The following is a 27,672-nucleotide window of genomic DNA, read 5'->3' on the forward strand; positions in this document are numbered from 1 at the left end:
CTCCCCCTCATCTCCTTCTGGTCGGGAGGTCCTGCCCAACGCCTCAGCCTGTGCCCATCGGAGGGGCCTGGGGAGCCTGGGGTCTGGCTCTCCGGTCTCATCTAGCCTGCAGCCCCTCCCCCAGCTCAGGGTGCTCCCCCAATGGGGGCTCAGGAGCAGCTCACTGATTGGCTAAAGGCAGGCAGAGGGACAGGAAAGGAGAAGGAACAGGAAGGTGACAGAATCAGGACACCAAGGGGCCATCAAGACCACAGCTAGTTGCCTCTTCTTCTCCGGTGTATGTGTGTGTGTACGTGTGTGTGCAAGTGTGCGCGTGTAAAGGGGACACAGTCTACCCTGGGGCTCACTCTACCTCCTTCCATCACAGTCAGCAGCTTAGGGGTCACCAGTCCCCCCCAAGCCTTACAACCACCTTGGGGAGGCAGGGCCAAGGTACACAGCCCTGTCCCCAGGGCAGCAGGACACGGCCCAGGGAGCTCCAGTCACGCATCACGAGTCACAGGCTGTCAGCGACGAGCTGGACTGAGAACCCAGGCCTCCTGGGGTGCTGAACTGCCAGGGTTGGGGGCAGCCCTGCCTGGTCTCAGTGCAGAACTGGGGGGTGGGGGGCCACCCTGTGAGCAGGGAGGGGCAGGAGATACCTGGACTGAGCCCCAAAGACCCAGGTGATGTTGGGACGAGCAGAGAGCCAGTTCCCTGAGTACCAGGCCCCTAGGGGCAATAACCCAGGGATACCGGTTTTCTCAGACTCCCAGGAGGGAGGGAGGAGCCTGGAGAAAGACAGACCAGACCGGGGGGGGGGGGGCACCCAGAAGAGGAGACGTACCGCATGATGCCCAGAGGGTCCAGGGCCTCCTCTGCCTCGTCCTCTGAGGACTTCCCTGCATCCTGGTCCAGCGTGGGGAGACCCTCACCCTCCACTCGATCCTGCTGTTGGAAGAAGTCGAAAGCATCCCCGTCGTCCCCCCCTTGGCTGTCTGTGTCCAGGACAGAGAAATCTCTGCTGCTGAGATCCGCAGCCCCGGGGGATCTGGTACCTGTGGAGGGAGACAGAGAGGGCGCCTGACACCCACCGCCGGGGGGACGCGAGGAAGCACTTCCCGGCGCGCAAGCTCCAGTGCCAGCACCCAAGGCTGGGGGCTTCCTGCAGCGTCCTGGGACCAGGATGGTGGGTCTGGATGGGGGTAGCAAAGCCTGGGGTGGAGAAGACAGAGGGACAGAGGGAGCAGTTCCTGAACCTCTGCAGCCCAGGGCCTGTTGGGACGACAGGCTACAGTCCACGGGCTGATGGCAGAAGCCAGCCAGTGTACGTGGGTTCCCACAGAACAGTTCCAGAAATGCTTTGCAGTTGCGGAGCCCATCGGGGAGCTCTGCCAACCACAGTTGGAGACTTGCTCCGAGGGTCTGGGTGATTAGACTAGGAACTCAGTGACTGCTCCGCGAGCACATGGAAGATTCGAGAACGCACTGTGATGCCTTCACTACGAACTGGCTTACATAAGTGCTTCTCAAAGTGTGGTCCATAGGCGGGTGTCCACAAAAAGGTAACTACAGAAAGGCGGAGCAAGCATCCAGAAACTTCCACAGTACCTTGGAATGCTGTTTGTGACATACTGGGAATAAAAAAGTTAGTCCTTCCCCACAATGGTTTGAGAAGCGTGGGTTTAGACTACTTGTTTATCTCTATCTAAGTAGTTTACTGAATAGTGTATTTTTGAAAGCAGTTACTTACAAAGTATATGACCCTGTGGGTAAAGAAGCCACCTATATGCCCCAGAGTGCCTGGCACATAGGATGTGATATGTATGCTGACACAGTATGTAGAACTGAGTGACAATGACTATGTTGCATTATATTACGCTCTGTTATTTTATTAGGACAAATGTAAAAATCCCATTCAAAATCTCATGAACCGTCAATTTCATGGAATAAGCATCATGTAATAAAAAGTTTTACAGGTACAGATTCATTTAAATATGGCAAAAATCCCACGTGAGAGATCCTATCTGTTCCTCCATCTTACAGATAAGGAAACTGAGGCACGGAGAGGCTAGGAAAGTCAGACCATCCTATCCTGCTTCCCCGTAACACAGAGGGCCAGGAGATGGGGAGTTTCTTCCAGCTACAGATAGGCTGGGGCCCCCTTCCTACAGTCAACGCAGACCCAGAGAGAGGCAAAGGGCGGAGGGCTGTGACCTCAGTAAACAGGAGGGCCGGAGAGACCCCAGCCCGAAGACCCTTGTGGGGGGCGTGGGAAAGGAGAGAAGAAAACCGGTGCTGCAGTCTCACCAGGCTCGGCTTTCCGTGCGCTCACCCGTTCCACTTTTATTTCCCCACATTGTTTTTTTTCAAAATTGGTTTATTTCCTGTTAATTTTCTTCTGAAAAATTCCCATCTGTCTTGGGAAACTAGGAGATTCACGGTACTCGGGAAAAGAGTTAAATGCGGTGAGTGCCCCGCACCCCCGGATGGGAGCCCTCCCCACGCTCCCCCTGCCCCGGGGTGTTGGCGCAGGACGGGGACACGCCCGCAGCGTTCTGAGTCCAGTAGGTGTGAGTGGGGGTGAGACGTTAGCCATCGCTTCTACAGCGCCTCCTGTGTGGCGAGCTCTGCACATGTGACTCTCACCAGCACCTGTTAGCCGGGCGACTCCCATCCGACAGACAGGACTAGCGGGAAGACAGGAGGCCGCAGGACCTGGACTGCAAGTACTCGAGGTTCCCATCACTGGGTGGGAGGGGCTGCCTGGAGCCACGCTCCAAACCTCTCGGTGAGGGGTACCAGCTGAGCGAGGTGTCCCCAGGGACCAGGGCACCAGCCTGGCTGTGGGAGCACAGCCTTCTCCAGACTTTGCAGGCCCCCAGGCCTGGCTGGTGGGAGGCGGAGGCGTGTGTACGGGTGGGGGGAGCTCTGGAGGGGGCTGGCTAGGCGGGGAGTGGCTGGGCTTAGACTACGGAAAAGGGTCCTGGGTGAGCCCCATCCAGCACCCAGATGGTCAGTCCTCCAGGGCTGGGTCCCAGGCCTCTTCCACCCACCACCCCGGCCCAAGCACGGCAGTAAGGCCCATGGGCCTCAACAGCCTGGCTGAAGCTTCTGGGCTGCAGGGGGTATGTGGACCCCCCTCCCGCCAAGCCAGGGCAGGGAGGCCTAGTTCTGGGCCAGCATAGACCTCAGGAATTTGAGAAAGAGCCTCCCGTACCTAAGAATTCTAGCAGCTCAGGGCTGCCTGCCAACTCAGCATCCTTCGAGACGCAGCGCAGGATCTCATCGAACATGGCTCTCCTCTCCCGGATGTCACACTCCCCAACAAAGAGCACCTTCCTGGGGAGCGGGGGAAGGCTGGCCGCTGGGTAACGACTGCTGAGTTTCTGGTAAAACTCCTCGATGTCACTGTACTTTCTGGAGACCTGGAATGAGAGGAGCACGTGGTTCCCTGAGTGAAGAGGGGAAGGAGAGAAGGCCGCTCTTCCGGCCCCAACAGAGGTCCCGAGGGCGCCGGGCTCTTGGGAGAGTCCTCCCCTAGGACCGGCCCCAGGAGGCTGTGCCTCCCTCGGGACCCTCCGCCCAGCTCCCTGCCTCAGGCTCCACTTCCTAGGCCTCCTGGTCAACGCTGGGTGCTAATCCTGAAAGTCCTAGCGGCCCAAAGGAAAGATGCAATCGTGGCAGGTTCCAGGCACCATCACAGGTCTGGGTAGAGACACTTGATACAGAGACCTGGCCTGCAGGTGGCCGTGACTTATACCTCCATTCCGGGCCTTCAGTGCATTAGCAGGGTGACCTCACGGTCTGGCTGTTGTTAGGTCATCTTCCTACAACAACGGGTCAGCGTCTTGCAGGGTCATTATCCCGTGAACTAGCAGCTGCCTCTGACAAGGCCACACCTTACAGTGCGCAGGTGGTGGAGAACCAGACACTGCAAAGCTGGTTTCTGGCCCTGGTGCCAGCCAGAAGCCCACTGCACACCAGGACCCTGGGGAAGCTGGCCAGGGGGTCCGCTGGAAGGTGGTCCTCGGCCGTCAGAGTCATCCTGGGGTACCTGGCTTCCTGCAGAGCTGAGGGCTGCCTGCTACGGCCTCTCCATCTTTCCCCAGAACTCCCGCCGCAGCTTAGGGCTCGTCCACTCACTGTCAAGCTCTTGCTGTGCGTTTACTCTGTATGAGCACACAGTGTGGTCTCTGCCCCCAGGCTCCAGGCCTCCAGTTAAGGGAGCAGCGGTAGCACAGCGCGTCGATGCCATCACTGTGGCCTATATAAGCCAACACAGGCGCTCAGAGAAGAGTCACTCGCTCCACGCCACGCCCCACCTACAGCCCAGCGTCCTCCCTTGTCTTAGACTCCTCTGTGCTTCCCCGCATGTTTGGCCAGTCTCCCTAACTCCTCCGTGGGAGCATCGATTACGAAGACAGATATTCCCACTTCTCCCAAGCCAGGGCCATGCACACAGCACACCAATGAAGCACTGGTGTAGCTGATGGGCTGTGAGGCGTCTGCACGCGTTCAGACAAGGGACACCTGGCAGTCCCATCGCACAGCTCTGCTGGAGCACGCAGCATCACCCTCAGAGCCCCCAGCCCGTGAGGGTTCCAGATGCTGGCAGGTGGCTGGGGCACTGGGGGACTTCAGGAACCCCCCCTGGGGAGTTATCTGGGACAGGGGACTGTGGCCTGCAGTTGTCAACACAGAGCCTTGCTCGGGAGCTTTCCTGAGAACAGCTCTCAAGGAAAGGTAAGAGCATCCTTTCACAAAAGTGACGCAGGCTCCCAACTCCTAGTGGTCCCGAGAACCCGAGACTCCACGAGGTGGGGGCGGAGCGCCCTCTGCTGGCCTCACTGCTCCATGCAGGCCTGGCCACCCGACCCACCAGGGCCCCGCTTCTGGGAGCTGTGGGTCTCCAGGGCACTGGCAGCATAGGCAGCCGGGGAGCTTTAAGTCTTGGGTGCCACCCCACGCAGGGCCCACATTCACCAGTGTTCCAAAGCACGGGCTTCTACTCCTTTTGAGGAGTAGAAAGCAAAATGCTCATTAGTTTTTTAAAGCTAAATCGTGAAACTTCAAAGAAAGTTCAGGTGTGGGGTTACACCCCTAGACCTCACAGGGAGTCAACGCGTTCTTTGCCCTTGCAGGTGGTTCAAAATGTTTGGGAAGAACCTCCACGCACAGGCACCTGTGCACACAGCTACCCGCAGGGCAAGGCAAGGGAGTCACTGGTCAGGAGAAAGCGGCACTGGTGTGACACATGCAGGTGTCAAAGAAATCCCCTCACACCCTCGCTCATAAGGCCAGCCAGCACCTTATCAAGGGCCCCCGAGTGCTGCCTCTCTGTCTCGCCCACAGACTTGGGTCTCAGATATTTTCCTCTTTGCTCCTGTCCCTGAAAAACATGGGTGCATTGAGCTCCATCTGGGTCAAGTCAGATTACCAGGAGCTGCAAATCACCCAGTAGAACAAAGCAGACCCAGAACCATCACCTGCCATTACATTACACCTTGGTTCTCAACAAGAGTCTGTCCAAGAAGCAAACGAAAACCATCACACTCTGTTAGACACTTTCCAGGATGTGCTGAATGTCTCTTAACGAAAGAACTGTGCCATAAACTTTGATCACTTAGAAGCTGGTGTCTCCAAACTGGAAAAGGATATTTGTCATGCAATAAATATAAAGAATATATAAAGAATTCCTACACATAGTAAGAAAAAGACAGCCAATGGTTCAGAAGGAATTCCACGGAAGAAACAATGTTTCACAAACATTTGAGAAGATATTCAATCGCATTAGTAATCAAGGAAATGTGGGCTAACACCTACCAATACAAGATTCACAAAATCAAAATGTCAGACACCACCAAGTATAAATGAGCACAGGAAACAGGGGCATTACACTGTCTGCGAGCTGGTAGTGACCTCTGGGAAACAGATGGCCTTGTTTGATGAAGTTAAAAGGGTGCATAGCCATATGGATCTTTTGCCTAAAACATTATGTTTTTTCTTAATCTTACTAAAAACATCTTTTTTCTCTTTCTGAATTCTCTCTTCCTGTAACTACAACATTGACTCGTTCATTTCAATCTTAAATCCATCCTTCTTATTCTCTTCTGATAATGGGGTTTGACTTTCTCTTTTTTAATGGGGATTTATTACCTCATCCAGGTGATCCTAAACATTTTAGTATCAAGATTCCATTAAAAATTTATTGAGGGCTTCCCTGGTGGCGCAGTGGTTGAGAGTCCGCCTGCTGATGCAGGGGACACGGGTTCGTGCCCCGGTCCGGGAGGATCCCACATGCCGCGGAGCGGCTGGGCCCGTGAGCCATGGCCGCTGAGCCTGCGCGTCCGGAGCCTGTGCTCCGCAATGGGACAGGCCACAACAGTGAGAGGCCCGCGTACCGCAAAAAAAAAAAAAAAATTTATTGAGGACCCCAAAGAACTTTTGTTTATGCAAGCTGTAGTTATTGCTACTTCCCATATTAGAAATTATAACAGAAATTTAAACACAAAGAAAAAAAGAATCTTGTGTCTCTTCTGATAGGTCCCCAGGCCTGGGTAACTCGCTCCTTGCCTTTCTGTCTTGGCTGCCAGGAGACGCAGAACAAACCAGCCGGTTGCTCTGCTCTGACCCACAGGACCCTTGCTCATTTTAACTTTCTCTCACAATCCCGTGGCCCGTCTCTCCTGGGCACGTCTCCAGACCTTTTCACAAGAAGCCAAAGGTAAATACTAAATGGGTGAGTTTGTGGTCTTGCCCCCTCCTGAAATTCTCAAGCCCCTGAGCCTCCTCTCTTCCCTCGGCCTCGGCTTCTTCTCCCTGACTGTCCCGAGGTGCTAGCGTCCCCAGGCTTTCCTCCTCAGCCAGAACCTCCACGCCCACATCCACTCTCTGGGCAACTTCATCTGCTCCCAGCCTTTCAGCATCACTGCAAGCTGATGCCTCCCAAAGCAGCCCCTTGGGCCCGACCCCGCCCCGAGGCCCCGAGTTCCAACCTCATGTATCCATCAGGCAAACACTTCACACTGGAAACGTCCTCCTTCCACCTGCCTCTCCCTCCGCTGGAGCCCTTTATCTCAGTGGGTAGAAACAATCAGCCAGTTAATTATGTGCATGTCACCTTGGAAATCCTTTCAACGCTCTCCCTCCCTCCTGTACACCCACCGCTGGCCTGCCCCCCGGCCCCAGGCGTTTCTCTACCAGCCTCCTCACTGAGCTCCCTGTCCTCTGCCCTGTTCCTTCCAATCCAACTCCACTCTCCACCAGGCAGGCAGTGAGAGACAACAGGACCATGTCATTCCACTGCTTAAAGCTCCTGCTTGACTGCCAGACAGGTCGGGCCCCCTGCACGCCCTCTATGACCTGGACGCTGCCCGCTATCACCCTCCTCTTCTCCCACTTCATCCAGGACGATACTCAGCCGCCCACAGCTCCCCACATGATACCCTGTTTCTAGCCTCTGTGCCTTTGCTCAGGCTGTGCCTTCTGCCTGGGGCACCCTTCTCCCCTTCTGCTGTTCTTAGCTCCGTCCGCTGATTAAATTGTTTTTTTCTATTGCAGTGACACTGATTTATAACATTATACAAGTTGCATGTGTACAACATTACATTTCTACTTCTGTATATGCTATGGTGTGCTTACCTCCAAAGGTTTAGTTTCTATCCATCACCATACAGTTCATCCCCTCTACCCATTTCACCCTCCCCTCTGCCCCTTTGCCTCTGGCAACCGCTACTCTGTTCTCTGTATCTACGTGGTTTTGTTTGGTTTGTTCACGTTCTGTTTTTTTATTTTTTATATTCCACACATGAGTGAAATCATACGGTATTTGTCTTTCTCTGTCTGACTTGATAGGATACCCTCAAGGTCCATCTGTGTTGCTGCAAATGGCAAGATTTCATCAAGTATTCCATTGTATATAAGGACCACAACTTCTTTATCCGTTCATCTACTGATGGGCACTTAGGTTGTTTCCATGTCTTGGCTATTGTAAACAGTGCTGCCGTGAACATAGGAGTGCATGTATCTTTTCAAATTATTGCTTTTGTATCTTTGGATAAATACCCAGAAGTGAAATTGCTGGATGATCTGGCAGCTCTATTTTTATTTATTTATTATTTTTTAGCCACGCCATGCGGCTTGTGGGACCTTAGTTCCCCAACCAGGGATTGAACCCGGGCCCTTGGCAGTGAAAGCGTGCAGTCCTAACCACTGGGCTGCCAGGGAATTCCCTATTTTTAATTTTTTAAGGACTCTCCATACTATTTTCCATAGTGGCTGCACCAATTTACATTCCCACGAACAGTGTTGGAGGGGGTTCCCTTTCCTCCACACCCTCATCAACATTTGTCATTTCTTACCTTTTTGATAATTGCCATTCTAACAGGAGTGAAGCGATAGCTAACTCTGGCATTTCCCTAATAATTAGTGATGTTGAGCATCTTTTCATGTGCCTATTGGCCATCTGTATGTCTTCTTTGTAAAAATGTCTATTCAGCTCCTCTGCCCATTTTTAACTTGGATTGTTTGGGTTTTTGTTGTTGAATTCTATGAGTCCTTTACATATTTTGGATACTATTAAAATGCGTAATATCGGATATATGAGTTTTATCTTCTCCCATTCGGAAGCTTGTTATTTTGCTTTGCTGATGGCTCTCTTTGCTGTGAAGAAGCTTTTTAGTTTGCTGTAGTCCCATTTGATTAGTTTTGTTTTTTGTTTTCCGTGCCTGAGGAGACATATACAGAAAGATATTGCTAAGACTGGTGTCAAAGCTAATCCTGCCTATGTTTTCTTCTGAGAGTTTATGGTTTGGGTCTTACATTCAAGTCTTTAATTCATTTTGAGTTGATTTTTATGTATGGTGTGAGATAGCATCTACTTTCATTTTCTGCATGTGGCTGTTCAGTTTACCCAAAACCATCTATTGAAGAGACTATCCTTTCTTCATTGTATGTTCTCTGCTCCTTTTGTCTTAAATTAATTGTCCATTTGTATGGATTTATTTCTGGGCTCTCAATTCTGTTCCATTGATCTATGTATTTGTTTTTCTGTCAACACCATGATGTTTTGATTACTACAGCTTTGTAATACAGTTTGAAATCAGGGAGTGTGATATCTCCAGCTTTGTTCTTTTTTCCCAAGGAAAAAGATTTCTTGGACTATTCAGGGTCTTTTGTGGTTCCATATAAATTTTAGATTTTTTGGTTCTATTTCTGTGAAAAATGTCCTTGGGATTTTGGTAGAGATTGCATTGAATCTGTTGATTGCTTTAGGTAATATGGACATTTTAACAATGTTAATTTTCCCAATCCATGAGCATGGAATATCTTTCCATTTGTTTGTGTCTTCTTCAATTTCTTTCAACAATGTCTTATAGTTTTCAGTGTACTTGGTTAAATTTATTCCTGGGCATTTGTTGTTGCTGTGGTGGCTGTAAATGGGATTGTTTTCTTAACTCTCTTTCTGCTCACTCATTGTCAGCACACAGAAACACAACTGACTTTTTTTAAAAATAAATTTATTTATCTATTTATTTTTGGCTGCGTTGGGTCTTCGTTGCTGCACGTGGGCTTTCTCTAGTTGCGGTGAATGGGGGCTACTCTTCGTTGCAGTGCATGGGCTTCTCACTGTGGTGGCTTCTCTTGTTGCAGGGCATGGGCTCTAGGCACGTGGGCTTCAGTAGTTGTGGCACACAGGCTCAGTAGTTGTGGCTCACGGGCTCAGCAGTTGTGGCTCACAGGCTCAGTAGTTGTGGCTCGTGGGCTCTAGAGTACAGGCTCAGTAGTTGTGGCTCACGGGCTTAGTTGCTCTGCGGCATGTGGGATCTTCCCAGACCAGGGCTTGAACCCGTGTCCCCTGCATTGGCAGGCAGATTCTTAACCACTGCGCCACCAGGGAAGTCCACAACAGATTTTTGTGTGTTGATTTTGTGCCCTGCAACTTTACTGTATTCATTTATTATTTCTAATAGTTTTTGGTGGCATCTTTAGGGTTTTCTATATATAAAATCATGTCATTCACAAACAGTGAAAACTTTACTTTTTTCTTTTCCAATTTGCATGCCTTTTATTTCTTTTTCTTCCCTAACTGCTGTGGCTAGGACTTCCAATACTATGTTGAATAAGACTGGAAAGTGAGTGGAGCGTGGTGGGCTGGAGGGAGGAAGGGAAAAGAAGGGGCAGGAAAAAAAAAAAAAGTGGTGAGAGTGAGAATTCTTGTCTTATTCTTGACCCTACAGGGATAGCTGTAGGTTTGCCATATATGGCCTTTATTAATGCTGAGGTACATTCCTTCTATACTCATTTTACTGAAAGTTTTATAAATGGGTGTTGAATCTATCTCTATCTCTATCTCTCTCTCCTGCTTCTGGGACACCCATTAGCCTAATGTTGCCCTTCCTAAAAGACTTCGATAATTCTCGTAGAATTTTCTCTCTCTTTTTTTTTTTGGATCTTAATTTTCTCTCCTCTTCTAACTGTATCATTTCTAGATTTCTATCTTTGAACTGGCTAATTCTCTCTTCCATATGGTCTGCTCTATTTTCAATCCTTTCTGATGCACTCTTTATCTTGCTTACTAGGTTCTTCAGATCTAGAATTTCTGTTTGGCTCTTTTTCAGAGTTCCAGTCTCTTTGGTAAAGTATTTCTTCTGTTCATTAATTTCAACCCTGACATTCACTGAACCGCCTTTCTGAGTTTTCTTATAGCCCGTTGAGCTTCCTCTTGACAGTTGTTTCGAATTCTCTATCAGATTGCACTGTTCTGTGACTTTAAATCTGGTTTCTGGAGAATCACCATTTTATTTTTGTGATACAGTGTTACTGTGGTTCTTTATGGTGCCTGATGAGTTGTTCCTCTGCTGGTACACATGAAGCAGCAAACACCTTTCTTCTTTAGGTAAAGCTTTTTTTTTTTTAAACTTCATTCCAACTATTCAACAGGTTAGAGGCTTTTGTTTTCTTTTCTTTTCCCTTAGGTGGCGCTACAGCACAAGTTTTTGGTTTCTCTTACCTGAGCTGCCTCTGGTTATATTAGAGGATGGGCACTTTCCAGCCTCCACTGCCCTTGTCAGAGGTGTTGCCTGGTGCCCGCATTGTCACTGCTTGTGTCTCCATGGTTGCTGCTGTCACTGTTGTTGCTGCCCGGGTCAGTGGGGTGGTGGGCACTTCTGCTGTGTCCAGAATCTTGAGTCACAGGTCTGCTTCCACTGCACGGGGTGGAGCTGGGGTCTCGGCACCTCTGCCGTGTCTGGGGTTGTCAGGTTTAGGGATGCCGCCACTGTGGGTCGGGGAGAGGGGGCCAGACTTGTGGGCAGCTCTACAACTGGAGGGACGGTGTTGCAGGCCCTGCTGCCCAGTCCCCTGTGGCTGCAGGCGCGGCTGAGGCCCGGAGGCTGGCGTTGTGCGTGCCGCCTCCCTGATGCGGCTGGGTTCTCTGGGGCCGCGGGCTCGGTCTCCGGGGCCGGGGATCTGGGACTGCACACACCACCTCAGTTCCGCCTCCGTTGTATGTTCCAGTCCGCCCACCTCTAGATGGACAGATGTGCGAGACTGTTTGGGATGTTTCACTGGCTGTAGACTGAAGGGGAGTGAGAAAGGGAGGGTCTCATCCGCAGTAATGCTGATGTCTCCACCTGCTCTTCAAAACCCAGCTCAGCCCTAACCTCTTCCGAGACATCTTCCAGAACCCTTTCCCTAGGATGGGTTAGGTGCCCCTTCTCTACACTACCACAGTCCTCCCCTCCCCTTGGACTCCTGTCTCTTTACAGGTCTGTCTCCCCACAGACTGTAAGCATCTGGTTCACCGGTGTCCTTACCGCCAAATCGCTCTGGCACCGTCAGGCCGAGTGAGCGTTGGCCAGAGCACTGCTCGCACCCCGATGCTACTCGCACCCTGGTGGCAGGTGTGTCTGCCCAGCTGGAACCCCGGACCCTGGGCACCCTCGGGGGCATCCTGGCGGAGCCCCCAGCTCACCAAGAACTGGACGACATCCTCAGGCCTGTGCTTGGCCGACTTGAATGCAGCCAGACGGGTTACCACCAGGATCTGGTACTCCACATGCCCTGACATCATCTTGCCCCGTACCTCCTGGTGCTGGGGCACGGTTAGGTCCAGGCCTGTGTGGACATTCTGAACTCGCCTGCCAAAGGGAAAGAAGGCAAAAGAAGCTCAGGTTCAAGTCAGCAGGCTTCTTGAGTGAAATGCAGGCCAGACCTCAGGTGGCCCAGCAGGCCTGGGTGCAAGGCTGCTCCACTGGCCGTTCTCTGTGGTCCCGGCTACCCACCCCACCACAGCCCAGCCCCTCATAAAGCCTGGCTTCCCAGGCCCCAAGCCTGGGCCCTGCCTTTGGGTCACTCAGGAACAATGGGCTCTCACCAGCAGGAAAACAGGTGACAGCAGAGAAGGTGGGACTCATGGAAAATCACAAACAGCTATAGGTGTCTGACACAAACCCAGCACAAGAGCTCCTGTGGGATTTGTGGGGATGGCATTCCAGGGGTTCTATTCAAACCAAGGGAAGTGCCTGGCTTTGGGCACACAGTGCAGGAATGAAACCCCACCAGGAATCCGGAGAGAGAAACACATCTCTTCAGCTAACCAGAGAGCAGCAGAGCCGCTACAGAACCTGCCCAGCTAGGGGAAGATGGAAAGGGCACTGGATACCAGGCCATCGTTTGCCCTGGGGCCTCTGCAAGGCACTGATAAGGCCTGCTCTATGAGGCTTTGAGAGGATACTCCGCAAAACATTACAGCTCTTGGAGGATTTTTAAATGCTATACAAATGTACTGAATCACACGATGAGCAAAGAAGTTATGAAATGTTTCCTCCGAGGTGAGAAAAAAGGTTAAATGTATTCCTCATTCTATGTAAGGGTATAATGGAGACCCACGCACACAAACATACATCACACAAGCACCTATGACAGGATATGCCCAGCACACAGTTATCAGGGTCGAGACCTACTATGTGCCGGGCGGGACTTTCAGAAGATAGGAAAGGGGAGGGCCCGAGGGGTGGCTACTGGCGCTAAGACTGTCTGGGGCAAGGCCCTTTCCCTCTCTGCAACTCCATCCCAATCCATCAGATGACACCCTGCCCCCAGCACTCCTTCCACACAGACTCCTCCCCTTTCCACACCAAGCATGTGCACTGTCACCATGATGCCATTTGTCACCAACTGGGAGGACAGCCCACCACGTAGCCACATACTACTAAGCATTCAAACCCTTACACACACAAATATATCCACAGGGTGTAAGGTATGCGAAAATGAGCACGAATCACTTAGAAAGGCCCAGGCGAACCTGCCTTCAGGCAGGTGTTGAATGAACCCAACATATGGGCGAGACGGAAAAACACCAATCAGCCCTCTATTCCTTTTGCCAGTAACCAAATGAGCGTCCCTGGCCCTGCACCAGGTACAGACCCGCTGGCGCTGCGCGCCGTGTTACTGTTAGGAGCGCAGGAGAGCGGAGGGGACTGAAGATGAAGCGGCCGCGCTACCGCAGGCTCTGTTCTAAGCACCTGCCTGCCTGAGACACTCCTGCCTCCCTCAGCCCTACCGAGGGTCACTACCGCTCAGACCCACTTAAAGTCAGAGAAACAGACACAAAAGGGGAGTCACCTGTGCTTGGGCTCAGCGGGTCAGAGGTGGAGCCAGGGTTCACTCCAGGCTGCCGCCCCCCTCCCCGCTGACTGGCGCCTCCCATCAGTCCAGCTTGCTCCTCCAGGACCTGCCTCCGTGACCCCTCCCCCTTTCCACTGTCCCCTCCCCCACCGTCCTGTCGCGCCGCCCCACTGCTGGGATCACACCCTTGGCCTCAGCTCCCCTGCCCTCGCCCCTCAACCCTCCAGTTCTGCGCGTCCCTCGCACCTGTGTCCAGCAGCTGCACGTCACTGGGATAAACGCACAGACGTGCTGACTGGTCCCACCTGAAATTCACGGCCGCAACCTGCAAGCTCCAGCGTGGGGCCTGGCAACCCCACCTTGGTCTCGACCTGGGGTTCTCCAAGTGTGGCCCCTGCAGCATCAGCATCACCTGGGAGCTTGTGAGAGTGGCAGATCCAGGGTGCTGAATCAACTTCATGTTAACAGTCACCTGACCCTAACCCACGCTCGCTCCCACTCCCCGAGGCCCCCAAGGGAACTTTTCCTGTAAAGGGCCAGAGAGTAAATACTTTAGGCTTTGCAGGCCACAGGGTCTCCATTACAACTACTCAACGCAGCCACTGTAGAGCGAAAGCAGCGGAAGACAGACATAAACTTTATCACAAAAGTGAAGTGGTGGGCAGGACTTACAAAAGCAAGTGGTGGGCGCATGGGTGTAGCTTGTCCACCTATGCCCCAGACCAAACTTCTCAAACTGTAAAGTGCATCCAAGCTGCCTGGAGATCTTGTCAACGTGCACATTCTGATCCAGCAGGTTGGCGGCAGGGCCTGGGAATCTGCATTTCCAACAGCTGTCATGAGATGCTGATACTGGTCTACGTGGTTAAACCCTAAGGTTAATTCTCCCTCTCCTCTTACTCCAGCGGCACCTGACAGTCCCTCTCTGCTCCTTGAAGCTCTGTCTTCATTGCTCCCGGGACCCCCACCCTCTCTCCCTTCTCCGCCCTCCCTGGCCACTCCTGCTCTGCTTCCCTGGATGGTCCTCCGTTCCTCTTTCTGCTCCGGACTCTCCCCTCAAGGCCACACTCCTTCTCCCAGCTGCCTGCCTGACATCTCCGCTTGGCTGTCAACAAGCTTCTTCATGAACGTGTCCAGACAAATGGTGATTCTCACCTTCCTAAACCTGCTCCATCCATAGTCTCCCGACTCGGTCCATTGCAACCTCCCTCTTTCAGGAACTCAGGGTAAGTCTTGCAGTCAATCTTGACTCCTCTTTCCTGTTCTCGCGACCCACATCTAATCATCAGCAAACCCTGAAAGCTGTACCGTCAAAATACAGCCAGAGCCCAAACATTTCGCACCCCCTCTGCCACCATCAGCTCTCACGTGGATCACTGCCCGAACGGTCTCCTTGCTGCACCCTGCTCACCTACCTTCTGCTCAACACAGCGGCCAAATGACCTTTGTGAAACCCAAGCCAGGTCCCACCTCGCCCAGAGCCTCACCTCAGCCTGGGAGGCCTGTCCTGACTGTCCCCTGCCTCCAAGCCCCCAGCTCCGCACCACATCACCTAATGCTCTCTGCGGCTCACGGCACTCCAGCCACCCTGGCCTCCTCGCTGGTGCCCAAGCACCTCTCTGCCCCAGGACATTGGCTCCTGCTGTCCCCTCTGCCTGGTACACTCTTTCTCAAGATTTCTCTTGCGTTTGTCAGGAGTCTGCCCAACTGCCACTCTCTGTCAGAAAGACACTCCTGGGCCACACCATATAAAACAGCATTCACTCCTCCTAGCACCCTATTTCCCTACCACTTTATTTTCCTTCATACCATTTATCATCCCTGACACACCATATATTTACCTATTGTCCGTCGGCCCCAGCAAAGCTCACGAGAGGGACTTTGTGTTGTTCACTACTGTATCCTAGAACCACTCTCCTGGCCTTCACCACCAGCACCTGCATCTGTTAAGGAGCCCTGCCCAGGTGTGGCAGTGAGGGAAGCCACCCACGCCCTTCCCAGGCTCCCAGCACCAAGGTCACACCCCCACTGGTCTGCTGCTGGCGGCCCTGCTCACACCTGCCAACCTCAAAGCTCCTTTTTGCAGGAAATGACACTGAGGCTCAGGGAGAGGAGGTGATTCATGCGGCCCTGGGGAAACCTCTTCTGCCAGCGAGGACACGACCAGCAACCATGCAGAGGCCGAGCAGGTTCTGATATCAGGGTTCACTTAAAGAATCACACATACTTTTCTAGACCTGAAGCCACAGGGATGTTCAGATTACTGCTGGAAAAATAACATTCATTTATGTAAGAGATTGATGTCTTAGCCCAAGATTCTGGGTAGGGGGAACAAGGGCGGAGTGTATGAAAATACTTGAAGTGAGTCACTTGCCAGATGTTAGAAAGGGGGAAAGAATAAAACCATGACCATCCCAGCCTTTCCAGGATCCGTCTTGCACTGGGTCCCCCAGGCCTGGGTCAGGGTGGGGTGGGTCACCCTGCATCCTCTGCCTCCAGGGACCCTCCGCAGGCCTTGGCAGTAACTGCACTTTTCCTGAGCTACCTGTTTGAGCAGCTGCCCCCTCTTCTCTCCCTTCACCTCATTAACCTCCACTCCTCCTGCAGGAGGGGGGCCTCATGCACCCCCTCAGAAGCCGGGGTTACCTCCTGCCCTGTGTTCCCATGGCAACCTGAACCCACTACCCCCCATTCAGCATCTGTCTCCCGAGCGTCTGCGTTCATCCCCGTTTCCTCTGCAGGGCCGAGCCTTGCCGGATTCACCCCGTCCCCAGTGCCGTGCCCGGGGCCTGGCGCACGGTGAGCGCGGACAGGATGCATAACTAGATCCTCGAAGAGAAAGGAAGACAGGTGGACAGGAAAGCGGGGAGGAGAGCCCTCCCTTTGCCTTGTGGCCGGGACCAGCCAGTCCAGGCCTTCCACTGGGTTTTGGGTGAGTTCGTTACCCTCTAGGGACCTCAGTTTCCCCATCTGTAAAACCGGGGGGGGAGCGGGGGGAGGGACTCGCCGCCGCCCGCCTCTCCCGCTGGGTGGTGGAGGGGCCGAGCCCAGGTCAACGGCCGGCGCGCTGGGGACGCCGCGGGGCGGGCGGGATCGTCGGGACCGGCCGCCTCCGCCGGCTCCTCCGCCCCGGGCGCACCGGGCCGCGGCTCCCGGGCACCCGACTCCACGTTGCCCGAGACGCAGCGCCGGGCGCGGGGTCTGGCTCACCTGGAGGTGACGAGCACCGCCGGGGACTGCATGACGGCGAAGCTCCGGGCGGGGCGCGCGGTCACGAGACCCGCGGGCGCCGGCGTCGCCGCGTTCCGGGCCCTGGCCCGCCGCCTAGTGGCCACCGCGCTCGGCCGCAAGCGGCCGCGCGTTTCCAGGCCTTTCTGGAACTCTGGGCGGAGACTCGGGGCTGAGAGTCCTGCGCGGGCTCGTCGCTGCTGGAGGCCCCGTCGGAGCTGAGCGCGTCCCCCGCGCCCGAGTGTCCTGGGCCATCCAGAGGTTTGGGTCTGATGTCCCAGCGTTATCAGTGACAGCGCCCGTTTCACTCTTAGGAGTGCCCAGAGTGTCCCGGTTCAGACACTCCTGAAATTATTTGGTTCTCCTTCCTTGGGGAGAATGACGGGGAAACAACGCAGCGGTGCTCACGGCCCCAGGGATGCTCGGAGAGAGGTTAGGAGAGTCCAGAAAACAAGGTAAATCAGACCCCTCTGTGGAACGAGGGGCGGTGATCCAAAGAAGCATCAGCCTGACCCCTGAGGCCTTCCAGTGGCTTTTCTGTAAAACGGCCTACAGGGCCCTCCCAACAAAAGCTTCTGAGAACTCTGTGTCTTTCTTCTCGCTCACTAAGGAAATGTTGTTCTGACACTTGTTAAAACAGTAAGGAGGACTTTATTCAAGACTGTGGCAACAGGGCTCAAGACTGACGCAACGGGGAGAGAGTTCAGGCTCAACCCTGAATACAGCAGACACCGGGGTCGATAGCCACGGAGTAGGGAGGGGCCGACAAGGGTAGGGGGATTCTTGCTGAAAGCAGGCCAAAGACTTAGACATCAAAGGGCGGGGATGAGGAACTTGATCAGAGACTAAGGGTGATCAGATATCAAGGGTGGGAATCCTCTCTAAACTAACTTAGCAGGATTCTTGGTAAGACTGGGCTGGGCAGGCCAAAGACTGGGCAGGGACCAAGGTCAAAGGCCTAGCTGAGAAGAGGGCTCAGAGGAGCCTGAAGTTTGGTCAAGGAGAAGGTCTTTGTTGCCCAAAGTTTCCGTCTCAGAGAGCTGCAAAAACCCTCTCCCCCGCTGTGCGTGCGGACCCGAATCTCCAGGTACCCACTCCTCCTTTCCTCTGCCCCTAATGACAGCCGCTGCCCATGCTGCTTCCGGCCCTCTGGCAAGAGGAGGTGGGGCTTCTGCTTGACTGAATTTTCCCAAAAATCCAGCCCCTTGCCCCACCTGCACCGCCCTGGAACTCTGATCAACCAATGTCCCAGCTCTTTGCAACTACCTGTAAAACACTTAGCTCCGGGCTTCCCTGGAGGCGCAGTGGTTGAGAGTCCGCCTGCCGATGCAGGGGACACGGGCTTGTGCCCCGGTCCGGGAATATCCCACATACCGCGGAGCAGCTAGGCCCGTGAGCCATGGCCGCTGAGCGTTTGCGCCTGGAGCCTGTGCTCGCAACGGGAGGGGCCACAGCAGTGAGAGGCCCACGTACCACAAAAAAACCCCAAAAAGAACCCCACTTAGCTCCCCTGGCCCATAGTGACATTTAATCAGTGCGAATGTTTGTGTTGCTCTAATGTTTAGCAACTAAAAAGACAGGCCTGTCTGCTCTGCTTCTGCTGCTAGTCAGACTCCATCACAAAACTACTCTCCTGGCTCCCTCGTGGACTTTCCATTCAGTCATTCATTCAATTGTTCGTTCATTCATTCAACATTATCTACTGGGCTGGGCCTGTGTTCTGGGCCCTGTGGAGGCTCTGGAGCCGCTTAGTGACTAGGACGCTGCAGCCCTGTGCTCCCACGGTGCGCCCACGGACCTGCTCCCTCAGCTTCCCCTTTCCGAGCCTCTCTTCAGGGTCTTCGGGGAGCCACTGCCTGGTAGGTGACGGGGCCCCTGGCCTGCCTCTGATGGCTGCCTTTGGGTCCACAGCTGGGGCCAGAGCAGTGAGGTCAAGGGGCCAGTTTCCCTCACAGAAGCCTTAGGGTAGAGGTGCGCCGGACATAATAGACCCTCTCATCAGAGATTCAGCTGTCCATGGGGTGAGAAATGGAGGTTGTATCACCTGCCACAGTGGCCCAGAAAGAGAAAAGCTCAGTCTGGAAACAGGGCCAGGAGAAAAGTGCAAATCGCCACAGGTATTCTGTGCTCTGTCCATGAGAGCCCCACTGACAGAGAACAGATGAAGCTGGGCTTAGCGGCATCAGATGCGCGATGGGGTAATGTGCACCGTGTTTCCTACAGGAGGGGCAGCACGGTGTCCCTGTGGGCCTCGGCTTCCCACCCTCCGCCCCACCAGCATCGTTACTATCTGTATTTGACTCATTTTCATGAAGAAATCCTACAGTGAAAAGTTTTGAAAAATGAATCACTTTCCCCACGTTATCTCTTTTTTTTTTTTTTTTTTTTTTTTTTGCGGTACGCGGGCCTCTCACTGTTGTGGCCTCTCCCGTTGCGGAGCACAGGCTCTGGATGCCCAGGCTCAGCGGCCATGGCTCATGGGCCCAGCCGCTCCGTGGCATGTGGGATTCTCCCGGACCGGGGCATGAACCCGTGTCCCCTGCATCGGCAGGCGGACTCTCAACCACTGCGCCACCAGGGAAGCCCTCCAGTTTATCTCTTGAATAGATATATATGTTCATATGCTTGAATAGCTCGTTTCCAATTTGTTTGTAGACAAGATGAGCAATAATGAACAGAAGGATGAGTGAGTGAAAGGGCTGCGGGAACACCCAGTCTGCTGTCTGCTCTGCCTGCCCACCTGCCCGTCTGTCTGTCTGCAGGGCAGAGTTTGAGGTAGCAGACGGCCCCCGTGTCTAGTTTAAATGACATGCCCCACTTCAAAGCAGGCAGAAAGGGTGTGAGCCTCGGCACCCCAGGAGTCTGGCGCAGCTCAGCCCTTGGGAAGGGCCAGCCGGTCAAGCGGTCACCACCGCACAGACACTTGTGGACCATACACCATGTGCTGGGCGCTGAGAGTACAGTGAACGAGGCGCGGTCGCTGCCCTCAGCGAGCTTCTTTGCCCTTAGACTTGGGGTGAGATAGGGGTCAGAGAGGACACTCGAAAGGAGCCAGAGTCCAAGGTTAACCTGAAGAGATGAGAAGGAATAGGATGGGGTAGAAGGAACATCATCTATGAAGTCCTGGAGACAAGAAGAAACGGAATTCAGGAAAGAAGTTGGGGAGGGAGCTCAAGGGGGAGGACAGGCGTAGAGACTCATGTGCGTCAGGCTGAGGGCTTCACGCTGACCCTGAGGCCAACTCGAGGCCACCGCCGGACTGTGAACATCAGAGCGGCCCGACCAGCTCTGCTGCCGACATCGGTTTGGAACATGTGATGCTGGAGTTGGGAAGGTGAGTAGAACTGCAGAGCAATCCAGACTGGGGACAGTGGTGGCATGAATTGGGGTGAGGGCCCCCCAGGTGGAGAACAGGGCACAGGTGACACAGAGACTTAGGAAGTGGAACTGGACAAGACAGAATCGAGTGCACATGCGCGGGAGGAGTCGAGATGCTGCTTCAGTTCGGCTCCTGGGTGTAGCCGGACGGTGGTCCATTCTCTGGGGCAGGGCACCTGGAGGAGGGACACATTCTGGGTGGGATGATGAGTTGTGTGTTGGACAGCTGGTGTTTGAGGGTGTGGGGACATTGAGGTGACTGTGGCTCTGGCCCCCAGGAGGCAGGCCTGGCTGGAGACCCTGATGCGGGGGTCACAAAGCTATTGGAGCTGAGAGTAAGGCTGAGCCTGAGGAGAGGACAGCCCAGGAAGGTGCAGAGAAGCACGCGTGTTCCAGGGCAAGCACAGGTCGGGGCTGCGAAGAAGGGGACGCTGCGTCACCGCTGGGGCTGGTGGCACGCTGGTCACCCGTGACTTGCAGACAAACGAGCCTCACCCCTGGCACCAGGGTTCCCGAGTGCATGCCACAGGGGGACTTGGCACACCTGGTGCCCGCCGAGAATCCCACTGGTTCCCCTTGAAAGAGTGACCCCGTCCCCTAGAGCAATCCCATTTTCTGCCTCATTCCTTCCGCCCATACGCACTCGATTCCGTCTCATCCAGTTCAAGCTCCTTAGTCTCTCCCTCACCTGTGCCCTCTTCTCCAGCTGGGGGCCCCCACCCTGATTCGTGCCACCACTGTCCCCAGTCTGGATTGTCCTGCAGTTCTGCTCACCTTCCCACCTCCAGCATCACACGTTCCTCTACCGAGGCAACCCCATTTTCCGTCCCACGTGCCCCTGTGTGGCTCCAGCGGGTAATTGTATACAATGCGTGGAATGTGGAATCTAAATCTGATACGTTCTGCTTCCTGCCTGACTCAAGGAGCCCCTTCCATGGCTGAAGCCACAGTAACGCAAACCACATTCCCCGCTGCCCTGGGAGGAACGCTCCGGGCCTCAGTCGTCCCCCAGGGAAGTCGCTGGACCTCAGGGCAGTGTGGTCAGTTAGAGACACCACAGCCCACAGGGAGACTGATCTGAGCCCTGGTCCTGCCACACACCAATGTTGTCCTGGTTTCTGGTGGGGTGGGTCTTCTGGGGACCTGCTGATTCGTCTCTGTCCTCTGTAGTGATGCTCTAGTGCTCCAGGGGGCTGAGCACCCCAAATCTAGCAAGACCACCACCTCATTTGTCACTCAACAAATGCTCCTGGGCACAGCTCTGGGCCTGTGACCTCTCCAGGCCCTGGGGATGCAGAAGGCCTCCCTGGCGGGGCTCACATACCACTCAGGACAGTTGGAGATGTCCAAACGAGTACAGGCCCAGGGTGCATGGAGAAGGGCATAATATAAGCAAATCAGCCAGGGGTTGAGGCATACATGGGTTCTTCCAGGAGGAGGTGGTGCCGGACTCAGGGCATGAAAAAGTGGGTGGTGTCTCTTTGAGCCTTGGTTTCCTCATTGGTGAAATGGGCATGATGGAAATCTTTAATTCACAGCCCTGCTGTGAGTTAAATGAGATAACATGTGACTGAAATGAGAGGAAATTCAGACACTGTAGATGAGCTACCCCAAAGCCATTCACAGCCCCTTCCTCTTTGCCTTACTACCATAGAGGCGCGACAGTTGAAGCACTCATGCTCCCAGCCTCCCTTGCGGTTAGAAGGTGCCATGTGACATAATTCCGGCCATACACACAAAAGTTCCTGCAGAGGTTTTACCTTGCTAGGGGAAAGCTCTTTGTACCTTTCCTATCTTCTGCCTAGAAAGGAGATACAATGCTGGAGAGACAGCAGCCATATTGTGACAATGAGACACAAACGTGAAACTGGGTTCTACACGTGGAGGACGGAGAAGGCTGAGGACCTGATGGCACACGAACTACCATACCAGCCCTAGACTTTCTTGGGACTTCTTGTGTGAGTGCTTAAACCACTCTAAGTAGGGTTTTCTGCAATGGATCCCTTATTGGTACAGTCATGAAGTACTTACATGAGGCCTGACCTAAAAACTGTTCAATATGGGGTAGGGATGATTGAGAAGGAGGAAAAGAAGAAGTAAAGTATGTTCTAGGTGGCAGTGCAAAGCCAGGGTGTCTTCAGAGAACCACCGTGTGCCTGGGGAGCTGGGGAGAAGCGAGTGGGGAGGGGTTCCCTCCCGTGTGGGGAGGGAAGTGTGTGGGAGACGAGCCCACACAAAACTCTTTCGTGTACCACTCAAAAGAGTTTACATTTATCCTGACGCAGAGGGTGGACTCACAGAATAAACAAAAGGGCAAGAGTATTTCAGGGGGACTGGGGTGTGATGAGCCATGTCTGCCTAGGAAGATGACAGCAGAGTCAGGGAGGGCCCAGGAGGGGACTGGAGGTGAGTAGGTGAGGACAGTGAATGTGGCACCCTCTTCCAGAAGCTTTTTTTTTTTTTTAATATATTGTTTTATTTTCACAATCACTTAAAATATTTTATTAAAGTAACAAAGCAACTGAGCCAAAGATGTTTATTAAAGGGGACAACATATAGCAATATAGTTAAGGCAGTTGACAAAGTTTTGGCATTAAATCTCGAGAAAAGAAATACAAATTATCCCAGTAGACTTTGGAATCTATTTCATTAGTCCAACTAGTTTTTTTTTTCTTTTTAAATCTTTATTTATTTAGTGGCTGCCCCACGTCTTTAGCTGTGGCATGCAGGACGTTCAGATGCGGCATGTATGTGTGATCTAGTTCCCTGACTAGGGATGGAACCGGGGCCCACCTGCATTGAGTGCAGAGTCTTAACCACTGGACCACCAGGGAAGTCCCTCCAGATAGTTTTAATACAATGTTTCAATAGCACCGGATAACGCATCTCAGATAAGGCACAATCTTCACCATTCAGAAGCTCAATTCTGAAGCAGAGGAGGGAAGCCTAGGATTTTCTAGAACTATTATACAGAGATAATGCATTCTTGTTGCTGAAAAACTAGAAAATATGGATAGTAAAACATAAAATAAAATAAAAAGCACCTCTCATTTGATACCAGACGTAACAATTATTAATGTTTTTGTTGTTCTTGCCTTCCTGACATTTTTTCTATTCCTATGTATAAGAAATTAGCTTTTTTTTTGGCTACATTGGGTCTTCGTTGCGGTGCGCAGACTTCTCATTGTGGTGGCTTCTCTTGTTGCAGAGCACAGGCTCTAGGCGCATGGGCTTCAGTAGTTGTGGCGTGAGGGCTCCGCAGTTGTGGCTCACGGCCTCTAGCGCGTAGGCTCAGTAGTTGTGGTGCATGGGCTTTGTTGCTTCGCGGCATGTGGGATCTTCCCAGACCAGGGATCGAACCCGTGTCCCCTGCATTGGCAGGCGGATTCGTAACCACTGCACCACCAGGGAAGTCCCTAGCTTTTCTTTTAAATGATACATAATCTTACCGGCTATACTGTTTTGTAAATTGCTTTTTCATTTACTACCCTGTAAACATCTTTCCATGTTAAATTTCCTCCCAAACCATCATTTTAAATGATTACTTAGAATATTGTGTGCAAATGTACCATAACTTACTTGGCCAGTCCTTAAGCTACGATGGAAAGGTGATGTGTGGGTGGTGGGAGATGGCTGGGTGAGCTTTGAAATGCTGGCTGATGTTTGAGCCAAATACATGAGGGGGAAGTTTGGAGGGAAAGTGCTAGAGTGTCAGAAAACACTTTGGTGAGTCTCTGTGTACTTTGTTGAGGGAGGGAGGGTCTCGGGAGATTGGAAGAAGAGAAATGAGACCCAGAGTTTAATATCTTTGTGTTATGAAATAAAAGAAATTTGGGGGGAGTTATCTACCTGAGCTCTGGGAGAGATGAATGGGGGGCCCCCAGCCACGTGGAGAAGGCACGTTCTGCTCTGTAACCCAAACCCTCACCAGCCACCATGCACACCAGTCTTGGGGAAATGATCTTTGTAATAAGGGAAGGAAATGGCACCAGGCGTGGGATGCAGAGCTCACAGCACCACAGTTCCAAAAAGTGACAAGTCAGCAGCAGTTAGGGAGGAGCATGGATTGAAAGGTGACTGTGGAAGCACAGGCTGCAGGGAATCCTCAGGAATCCCACTGCCTGGTCACAGCAAATCCAGCCTTTTTGTTTGGATATTATGGGAAAGAGGACTGCAGAAGGCTGAGGACTTGGGCACACAGGGTCGCAAAATTTATTCCATGGCTTTGACATCTACCACCAAACTGTCCCAGAAAGGCTGGATGAAGTGTGCCTCCCAAACCCTTTCCAGCCCTGGATTCATTTTCTTAAATCCTCTCGACTTTGTTAAGTGAAAAATGATAGCTCTTGTTTTAGAAGTACATTTATTTGATTACTAGTGAGGTTAAATACGTTTTCACCAGTTGATTGGTCTTAGAATGTTTCTAACTCTCCTGTTTATTTCCTTTGCACATTTAAAAAAGCTCTTATTCTTGTTGATTTGTAAGGATGCTTTATATATTAAAGGTACTAACACTTTGTGATATTATCCCTTATTTATTTTTTAATATTTTCCCCCAAGTGTTTATTTTGAAAAAGTTTCAGATTCACAGCAAAGTGGAAGGGTTCATACTACATCTGTACACCCTTCACCTAACTTGGGTTCTATCTGAAATGGAACCAGCAGGAAGGTCACCTGGACGTAGTGGAGGTAGGGGGCTGGGTGGAGGGAGCTGAGTGTGATGCAAACACAGCAGAGGCCCCAGTCTATTGCAGGGGGAGCTGGGCTGAGACGAGGGGACGGACCTTTATACTCCGACCTTTATACTCCGGACATCGGACATCGACCAGTCTCGGATGTGGGCCGTCCCAGGAGGGGCCCGACCTTGGATAAGGCAGCTCTCTTCAGCCAAGATGAGCCCCAGGAAGGACTGAGCAGAGACCTGCCAGTACTCTCAGCAGCAGGGAGAGTGGGATGAGCACTTCAGTCGTGGAGAGGGGAGTGGGCAGCATGTCTCAGATGCACTGCAGAATTGTTAACATTGCCACGTTTGCTTCATCCTTTCTCTCTCTCTCTGTCTCTGTTTTTTTCCTGAAACATTTAAGAGTTGGCTGTAGACATCATGGCGCCTCATTCTACTGATAAATACTTCAGCGTGTAATTTCTTAGAACCTGAACATTCTCCTTTATAACCACAATGCCATAGGCAGGAAATTTGACATTGACACTATACTATTACCTATCATACAATCATATTCCAATTTGCTCAGTTGTCCCAATAGTGTCTTTTGTTCACAACCGCTTTCCCCTCCCTCCGCTGCCCATCAAGAATTGGATGGAGGGCTGTGCATTGTATTTAATTGTCATGTTCCTTTAGTCTCTTTGATTCTAACAGTTCCTGGGCTTTTCCGTCATCTATGACACTGCCATCTTTGAGGGGCCCACACCAATGGTCAGGATGCTCCTGGGTTGGGATGTGTCTAATTAATTTCATGGTTCGATGCAGGTTACCATCTGGCAGGAGCACTATGCTGGTGACCCCATCAGGTGACACGTGATGTCAACGTCCCCATGATTGGTGATGTTGAGTTGGGTCAGTTGGTCAAGGTCCATTCTGTTTTTAGAGTTTTTTTACATGCAGGTTTTAAGATTTTTATGTAGTTCCAACCGTGGACATTTCTCTTGGTGGTTGTTTTTACAATGAAATTATACTTAGAAAAGTGTTCCTTACCCCAGACTGTATAAATATTCTCATATTTCCTCCAAATATGTTTTCTCCAATCAATTCCTTGATTCACTAGGAATTAATTTTGGTTTATGTCAAGAGACAAGGGTCATTTTCTTTTTTCTCAAAATACTTAGTCAGTATCATTACCCAGTATCATTCATTAGTAAGTTTTATTGAATACATCATCCTTTCCTCCATTGGAATTGTCACCATTATTGTATTATAAATATTTACAAACATCGTGATTTGCTTCCGGACTCCCTATCCTGTTGTCCTGATCTGTCAGTTCCACTTCAAGCGCTACATGGGAATTCGTTTATATTGAAATCTGATAATGGAGCTCTCCAAGGAGGATTAATTGTTTCATGATGTAAAAATGTGAATCTATTTTTAGAGCAGAAAGAAGTGAGAGAGATCCCTGAGGAGGTAAGAGGGCTGGGATACAGAGCGTGGGTGGAAGGACAGTGACAGACACAGTGGCACCTGGACAGACACACGTCCACCAGGGTGGCTGGACCATTTGCGTGGGTAGCTGAGAGTCTGCTCCTTGCTCTCTCTACTCTGCCCTCCTTGTATTACAGCATTCAATATTGCGGGCATCTTTCTGTCGCACAGAAAGATGCCCGCAATCTAGCTCATTCTTGTAATAGGGGAAAACCAATCCACGTGAGGGTGTATCCCACTTTATTTTGTCATTACCCTATTCAATGCCATTTTGGTCATTTCCAGTTTTCACTATTACCTCAATTTTAAAAATCCTTGTATGTTTGTCTTCACTTGTGTGAGTATACCTGTAACAAATTAAATTTCTACAACTGAAAGTGCTGAATCAAAGGATTTCCTTCTTTAAAATATTGCTGCTGTCACAGCGCTCTTGGAAAAATCTCTCTGGACTTATATTCCCACCAAGGGTATGTAGAATGCCCACTTGTTTCTCCTCTCACCGATAATGGATTTTACATCCTTCAGTTTTACTGACCCGAGAAGTAAAGGAAAATGGCATCCCCACTATTCTTTTAATTTGCAATGATTTGCTGGTGGCTTTTGGGATTTTGATTTTGTCACCCTATGTTTTTCCAACTCTTTCAGATTTGTGCCCCCAGCAGGCAGGATAAGCACTTTGATCAGAGTTCTCCAACTCTTTATCCAAGCCAGGAAAAAATGTCTGGGAGGACAGAACCCAGCTGGGGCTCTGCCCTAAATTAAGGTATTACTTAGAGGTGGACCAGCTACCTAGGCACGTGGGAAGCACACGGAGGTTGCTGTGGCTTAAGGCCAAGTCCCCAGTTTTGCAGGTAGCCTCACCCTTTGCAGGGCAGCCTCAGAGACTAGCCCCCTGAGGAGCTCACAGATGCCTTTGCCATGTGGGCCAGAAGACCTGAGACAGGCCACCCAACTTGGTGACACCAGGTCCCTGGCTCAGCCCCGTCATGCTCCTGCCCGACACTCTGCTGTGGGAACCATGAGACATTTTGGTCCCAATGTCCTCATCCTCTGGGGCGTCTGCCAAGTCTCACCTCCTGGACTGGGGGACACAACTTCTGGGTCCTCCAACTCTGCTCCTGACATCTGTTAGCACCTATCTTCCCAGGCAAAGAGGACAGTTTGGTTCCCTACTCATTGTGTGTCTAGAACAGAAACCCTGGGCTCCTATCTGACCAAGATTGGAGGACTGGGCATTCCGAATCACTGCACATTCTAAGAATTGCCAGTTTTTGTTCCAAAAGTAGTTTGTTTTGTTTTAATCT

The 27,672-nt window shown here is 52.0% G+C and overlaps 1 protein-coding gene across 1 annotated transcript in view; it reads right to left on the reverse strand.

Moving 5' to 3' along the window:
- HS1BP3 (HCLS1 binding protein 3) overlaps nt 1-16,868 on the reverse strand; it is a 33,697-nt gene extending 16,829 nt beyond the window's left edge. The window contains exons 1-4 of the mRNA XM_082671941.1: nt 16,822-16,868; nt 11,957-12,122; nt 3,200-3,407; nt 827-1,037 (exon numbers count right to left, since the gene is read on the reverse strand). Of these exons, the coding sequence (XP_082528067.1) occupies nt 827-1,037; nt 3,200-3,407; nt 11,957-12,122; nt 16,822-16,853 (617 nt within the window). The 5' untranslated portion in view covers nt 16,854-16,868. The remainder of the gene's footprint in view (nt 1-826; nt 1,038-3,199; nt 3,408-11,956; nt 12,123-16,821) is intronic.
- Nucleotides 16,869-27,672: the final 10,804 nt, after the last annotated feature.

This window comes from Grampus griseus (assembly GCF_964374135.1).
Source record: "Grampus griseus genome assembly, chromosome: 15".
NCBI classification, from domain to species: domain Eukaryota; kingdom Metazoa; phylum Chordata; class Mammalia; order Artiodactyla; family Delphinidae; genus Grampus; species Grampus griseus.